Source organism: Dipodomys merriami, unplaced genomic scaffold, assembly GCF_024711535.1.
Source record: "Dipodomys merriami isolate MVZ:Mamm:240054 unplaced genomic scaffold, mDipMer1.0.p SCAF_34, whole genome shotgun sequence".
Lineage (NCBI taxonomy): Eukaryota > Metazoa > Chordata > Mammalia > Rodentia > Heteromyidae > Dipodomys > Dipodomys merriami.
The window spans coordinates 12470462-12477396 of NW_027204937.1; the positions used below are offsets into that span (position 1 = coordinate 12470462).

The 6935-nt window shown below is 49.0% G+C and overlaps 1 protein-coding gene across 1 annotated transcript; it reads right to left on the bottom strand.

The window, feature by feature from the left end:
- Positions 1-330: 330 nt before the first annotated feature.
- On the bottom strand, positions 331-6299 carry Tspan1 (tetraspanin 1). Its single transcript, XM_069987333.1, has 8 exons — positions 6162-6299; positions 5680-5744; positions 2211-2417; positions 1927-2001; positions 1734-1832; positions 1500-1655; positions 1323-1406; positions 331-683 (listed from the first exon to the last, which is right to left on the bottom strand). The coding sequence occupies exons 2-8, from the start codon at positions 5734-5736 to the stop codon at positions 636-638; spliced, it is 726 nt and encodes a 241-aa protein (XP_069843434.1). The 5' UTR covers positions 5737-5744; positions 6162-6299; the 3' UTR covers positions 331-635.
- Between the last annotated feature and the right edge of the window lie 636 nt (positions 6300-6935).

Here is a 6935-nt window from a genome sequence, read left to right on the forward strand (position 1 = left end):
AAGGCTAGCACTCAACTACTTTGAGCCACAGCTCTACTTCTAGTTTTCTGGTGGTTCATTGGCGATAAGTCTCAGGAACTTTCCTGCCCAGGCTGGCTTCAAACCTTGATCCTAGATCTCAGCCTCCTGAGTAGCTAGGATTGCAGGCATGTGCTACCAGCACCTGGCCCAGTTCCCACTTTCTTAGTGCTCTCTTGGCCGTCTCTCCTAGGTTTGTTCCAAGGTCTAGAGCCAAATACTCAGCCTCACTTCCCATTTGTCCTTCTGAGTCATGAGCCCTATAGGAGTAGTTCAGGTAAGCTGAGTCCCTCTTCCCAAAGATATGCAGAATCCAAATGGAAACATTTTAATTGTATTATCCACATCCACACTGTGGCTCCCGTGAGTTTGAATATACCCAGGCTGTAAGGTGACTTTCTTTCTCCCAGGGCCCTAGCCCCTCCACCAGAGGGGGGTAAAACAAGTTACGCAGCCTAAAAGAGTTGGTTCCTATTTAGTCCCAAGTCTGGAGCAATAAAGTCAGGCCCACTCCAATCCCAGTGACACTGAGATTTCATCCCCATTCTGCCTGGCTTTCCAACATGCCTCCTCCCGGTTCCATTGTGGCAGCAGCCGTGGCAGAGGCAGAAGCAGCTTTATTTCAGATTGCAGTACAGATACATGGATACAATCATGGCAGCCAGCTGTGTGGAGGAGGAACAGGAAGAGATTGGGATTATCAAGGATTGGTCTCCTGTCCCCTGCCCTGCCCCCAGCCAGCCTACATGAACCTCTGTTAGAAGTCTATCTCCAGGGTTGGGAGTATAGTTTAGAGTATGTCATAATGCACAAGGCCCTGGGTTCGATCCCTAATAAAATGTGTGTGTGTGTGTGTGTGTGTGCGCGCGCGTGCGCACACGCGCGCGCTTGTGTATTTCTATGTGTTTGTATATATACATGAGTGCAGGTACTGGAGCTTGAGCTCTGCCTGAGTATGATCCCTTAGGTTTTTTTTGTTGTTGTTATTTTTGTCAGTCAGTTATGGGGCTTGAACTCTGGGCCTGGGCACATTCCCTCCTGAGCTCTTCAGCTCAAGGCTACTGCTCTACCACTTAAGCCACAGCACCACTTCTGGTTTTCTGGTGGTTAATTGGAGATAAAGGCTCACAGACTTTGCTGTTCTAGCTGGCTTCAAAATGTGATTCTCAGATCTCAGCCTCCTGAGTAGTTAGGACTGCAAGTCAGAGCCACTGATATCACCTAGAGAGGCCTTAAAGATGCGTCTTACAGCCCAGGTCTGATGGAAATTGATATCCAACTCCCCATCTCTTTATTTGGCTTACCTCCAAGCCTCCAATTCCAGCTGCCACACCACCCACAGTGATTGCATTGGTTCGAATGCCATGCAAAAGCTGCTTGAAGCAACCCTGGGGAAGGGAAAGGGCATTTATTGCTGGAACCTACTCTCCATTCCCGTTTGACATTAAAACTATCCCTACCCTCCCATTGCTAATCCATACCTGTACACTCATGTTGTGGGCTCTTTCCAAAGTACATGGTTCCTCTTCCGTGCTGTTGAGAGGGTTGACACAACAAAATGGAGGAATGACACCATTCTCTTCCAAGTAGCGTGAGCCCTCAAAATCGGTGTAGTTGTTGAAGCCGCAGCACTTGAGCTAGAGATGGGTGTGGTGGGTGGTCAGTGAGATCTTGCTTTCTTCTTTCCCCCCTCAAATCCACCTGGTCCACCTTACCCCTTCCATGGTAGAGTTCCACACTTGTGTGAAGTCATTCTGGTAACCGTAGTCTTTCTTGATGGTAGGCACTACCAGCAATGCCAGGAATTGCTCAGCCTGGGTGGGCAGGCCAGTGTTTAGAGGCTGGTAAAAGGAAGGTGTCCATTCACAGGCCACAGCCCACTCCCCAGGGGTTTGCCCAGCACCTCACCATTGTTGTGTACACCAAGGCAACCACAGCAGCTGCAATCTCAGCAATGAAAATGAGGAGGAGGATGAAGAAGAACTGAGTGAGGAACAGGAGAATGGGTTTTAGGGGAGACAGGCCATCATGCCCCAGTGCACTAACCCACCCACCCCACTCCACCCTATCAAAATTAACCCATATGCTGAGACCCCCTGGAGTCCAAGGTTAGGGTTTGGGAATGCCCAGAACTTAGTGTCAAGGGCAAGGGAACCCTTGGTAACAGGCCTGGGGAGCTGGGTCTGACACACCATCATGAGAGCACACTTGTTCTCAGACTGAGCACCGTAGCAGCCCAGGAAACCAAGAGCAAAGAGCAGTGCACCAGCCGCGATGAGGAAGTAGCCCACGTTGACAAACTGCATGGCACTGGACGACAGCGGCCCAAAGATCTTCAGGAAGGATGGCCCATCGACCGACACCCAGATGCCCACAGCTAACAGAGCTGCACCACACAGCTGGGGACAGAAATGAGGCAGGCTTTGAAACAGTGTTAATGAGAAGATCCCTTGTGAGCAGAGATAACTTGTCCCTTGGTTGGTTAGGGAATCTAACAATCTATCATCCACAGAGAGAAATACCCTTGTGCCAGAAAGACAGGAGCTAGGCCACTCCAAACTAGTACCAGGCTCTATACCTGAGCAGATAAAAATGAGAACAGAGGTTCAAGAAATATCTACAGGTCAGGGGTAGGACAAGACTATTCTTGCCAGAAACCTGCAACCTAGCTAGGCAGGTGAGGGCCCAATTCTTCCATTTCCTTCCTAGGATGTGACTACCTAGAACACCTCTGTCCTCTGATAGGTGGAAACAGGGGTGGCAGTGTTAGCAGACTCAACAGTCACCATAGTAACAGAGGTGGGGCTGAGGTTTACACCTGCTCCCAACCTTGAAGAGGGCGGAGGTTGAGGTTTACCCACCTTGAGGCTCCATTTAACTCCCTTCTGACTACTCTTTATCCACCTAGACTTCCTTTACGCCCAAGGGGAAATAAAGCATCAAAAAGGGAATCGGGCCACAGTTTCTCGTAAAGATAATGGCATAATGGCTTAAGCCAGACCCTAGTGACTCACAAATGTAATCCTAATTACTCTGAAGGCTGAGATCTGAGGATCATAGATCAAATCGAGCTTGGGCAGGAAAGTCCATGAGACTATATATACATATATCTTTCTTTCTTTTTGGGTCCAGTCGTGGGCCTGAACTCTGGGCCTGGGCGCTGTCCCTCAGCTCTTCAGCTCAAGGCTAGCGCTCTACCACTTGAGCCACCACAGCACCACTTCTGGCTTTTTTTTATTTTTTTTTCTGCTTATGTGGTGCTGAGGAGTCGAACCCAGGGCGTCAGGCATGCAAGGCAAGCGCTCTACCACTGAGCCACCTTCCCAGCCCCTTCTTTATTTTTTAAAATTTATTTATTTATTTATTTATTTTGTGGGTCATGGGGCTTGAATTCAGGTTCTGGGTGTTATCCCTGAGCTCTTTTGCTCAAGGCTAGTGCTCTGCCACTTGGAGCCACAGCAGCACCCCTTCTGGCTTTTTCTGAATAGTTTATTGGAGCTAAGAGACTCACAGACTTTCCTGACCAGGCTAGCTTTGAACTGTGATCCTCAGATCATCTCAGCCTCCTAAGTAGCTAGGATTTCAGGAGTGAGCTACTAGCACCCAGCTTCATGAGACTCATCTCGGATTAACCACTGAAAAGCCAGAAATGTACCTGTGGCTCAAATGGTAGAGCCTTGAGCAAAAGAACTCAAGGACAATGCCCAGGTCCTGAGTTCAAGTCACAGGAATGGAACAACAAGAAAAAGTACTGGCTTAAATTCAGTCTTCAGAGAAGGTCCTGCAGCCTGACTAGGGCTAGACTCGTCAGAGGTCAACAGCTCCTAACAAGGCTTTAATGACCCAGAGCTTCAGTGAATGAATCAGACATCAACTTGTTGCCCAGCTCCTACTTTCCAGTGAAGGAAACTGGTTAGGATTGGGAGTGAAAGGGCAGACAGATTGTGGCCGGATCCCAGGCATGTTTGCCTAAGGACAGAGAGCTGGGCTTCCAGCCTGCAGGGTCAAATTTCAAGGAGTTTGTAGCCTCCCTACCTGGCTCTGCCCAGCCTGGCAGGGCCTGGGCGACAGAGGCCAGAAACCAAACCAGATCTACCTTTTAACTCTCTAATGCTAGGACTCTTCACTCTCCAAATCCCTGGATTCCTATTTTTCGCTCTAGATACATAAAATAAAAGTGAGTTCCTAGCAGCCAAAGGAAGCTCCAAGTACAAGCCATGTTGGGAGTCAGAGAGTCTTCATCCCCCCCCCCCCCCCCCCCCGCCTGATTTCTCCAAACCAGTTTACACTAAACATTTGCACTCTAACCCACTCTTGGGAGGCACCGATATCAGGTGCTAAATCCAATGACACTTCTTGGGACTTACCTCTTTGACCTCTCAGATATCTGGCTTTCTTTGTTTTCCTCCTATTGTTTTTATTATTCGACCCTAAGAATCCAAGTTTCTCAGAAGTCACTTTCCTTGAGTGTTCCGCCCAGACTCCAATGGCTTCATTGGCCACTTAGGAGAAGATGACTCTCAAATTCCCCAGATCTGAGCTGTGTCTCCACTGGGGACACAGCTCTCTGGGAGATAACCCCTTCCTACCATCTGCTTTGCTCATGGCAGCTACAAGCATCAGTTCTAAAACCTCTGCCTCTGGGCCTTTCTTCTATCCTTCCGTCACTATCCTAGGGTCCGTCACTATCCTAGGGTTCGTCACTATCCTAGGGTTCGGTCCTTTATTTACACTGTCCATTTCTTCTTATCTCCATCCCCATCTCCAGGGCTTATGACTCATTGCTCAGCTTCTCAAACACGCTGTATGCAATCTGTTCCTGGTTTTATAAACAATATCAAGTTTCATTACCTCTGAAACTTCATATATGCTTCAACTAGCTTCCCCACCCAATGCAAATTCCCAGCGTCAACTATTTCCTCCAGGAAATAGTCTCCTATCAGGCTGGGTTCAAGTCCTTCTCGGTGGGCTTATTTAGCACCAGTGCTAAATCCAGACATTACTAATTTGCAACTATCTGCCTATCTGACTTACTGAACCTGAACTTTTAGTCTCCTGGACTTTACTGCCTGGGCTGGCTTTGAACCATGATCCCCAGATCTCACCCTCCTGAGTAGCTAGGATTATAGGCATGAGCCACTGTACTCAGCTTGGACTTCAGATTTTCGAGGACAGAATCTTGCTTACTTGCTCTCCTAGCACCTAGCATAGTCTCAGTCAAGGAGTATTTGTTGAATAAATAAGAGCCATCTGCTTTGCTCTAAGGAGACATGGACTCTCACATGGACTCTCAATTCCTTCCTTCATATCAATGCCTCTGAGTTGTCTTTTGATTTAGATGAACTTCGTGAACTCCTTCCCCTCCCCCAACTCCAAATGCCTATACGAAAGGGGGAATCACTTCTCTTGGCCTGTCCTGCACTGCCCTAAGCCTGGGCTGAAGCTTCCTGAGAGGGAAGGGATGCCCTAAAATGTCTCCATTCTTCACTCCCCACCCCATGTATGGCTGCCTGGTTACTACTGGGACCAGGAACCGGAAAGGGAAAATGTACAGGACAGCGTCAGAGCACAGCTGTCTCCGATTCTCCAGCCTGGGCTCTGTTCAGATTGTGACCTCCTCCTCCTGTAGAACCCCAGGGGACCCACAGTCTCCATACTTACAAAGATGATCATATTGAAGAGGGTCATCATGGTCTTGATGAAGCTGAAGCACTGCATGGTGGCTCCTGGGAGGCAGACATGTTCTAGTTAGGGTCCTGTGCCCCCCCACCAATCCTGGGCTGCCCCTCCCTCCCTTCTGGAGCCTGATTCACCAGGTTCTAGCATCCTGGCTCCATGTCTCACCAAGCTTTCCCTCCACCTGCACTCTGACACCTGAGGACTTTATCAGTTCACATCCTGTTATCTGTGCTCACCACTACAGCTCACACCCTCACTAGCACCTAACGCTCAGATCCTGACACCTGAGGTTCCTGCAGGGTACCCCAAGTCTGTCTCCCACACAACAGATTACTTCATGTCCTTCCCTAACACCTGTCTGTCCTGGGTTCCCTCTCTAGACCACCTCCATACCCTTCTTGTTACCTAAGCCCCTTTCTGGATAGATGTTGCTTTATAAGATCATCTCTATCCCATGCCATCACCTGTTCAGTCAAGACTCTTGGCAGAAAGTTCTGAGAAGAATCTGCTGAGGTTCCAGAAGGGACAAACGCTGCTCCAGGAAGCTGCCACTCAGTGGCCTGGCACAAGGACAGGCTGGCTCTCACACACCACTGCTTACCCCCAGGTAGGGCAGGAGCTTTACAAGCCAGCTTTGGCACGCCCAACCTGCTGGCCCCACCCATGACTGCCCGTCAGCCTCCCGTGGCCCCTGCTGCCCTCTACTGCCTGAAGATAGGTACCCACCACTACCACAGTAGGGCTCCACTGAGAGATGCCACCCCTGGGCTAGGTCTCTCCTGATATCAAGAAGGGGAAGAAGCACAGGGGTGGGACAAATACCCCCACAGAACTTCTGTGTGCCCTACGCAGGATAATGTACTTTGCTTCTGACTCTGTGTCTACTAAACCCTCCCCCATACCCTGTGTGCTTGCTGGTATATACATTTTCCCAGGCTGCCATTCATATATCCACACAGCAAATACACAGTAATATCTACAAACATCTACTCTTGCTCCTAAATGTATACATGCATGTACAAGCAAACACACACACACACACACACACACACACACACACACACACACACTTTGGAGGAAATAACTAGGTAAGCTTTAGCAGCAACTTCTGCTCTTACCTCTGAATCACAAAAGATTCCTAGTCCTCAACTTCCCCATTTTTGTCCTCCTTTCTTTCTTTCTTTTTTTTTTTTTTTTCAGGTAAGGGGTAGGTTTATTCATCCATCTGGCTGGCACCA

Bases quoted from the DNA above. Each gene is read 5' to 3' on its own strand.
- Tspan1 (XM_069987333.1), bottom strand. From the start codon at position 5,736: ATGCAGTGCTTCAGCTTCATCAAGACCATGATGACCCTCTTCAATATG. The intron at 2,002-2,210 runs GTGTGTCAGACC...TTCCTCACTCAG, and splicing joins ACAAGTGTGCTCTCATGATG to TTCTTCTTCATCCTCCTCCT. The intron at 1,656-1,733 runs GTAAGGTGGACC...ACCCATCTCTAG, and splicing joins GGAACTCTACCATGGAAGGG to CTCAAGTGCTGCGGCTTCAA.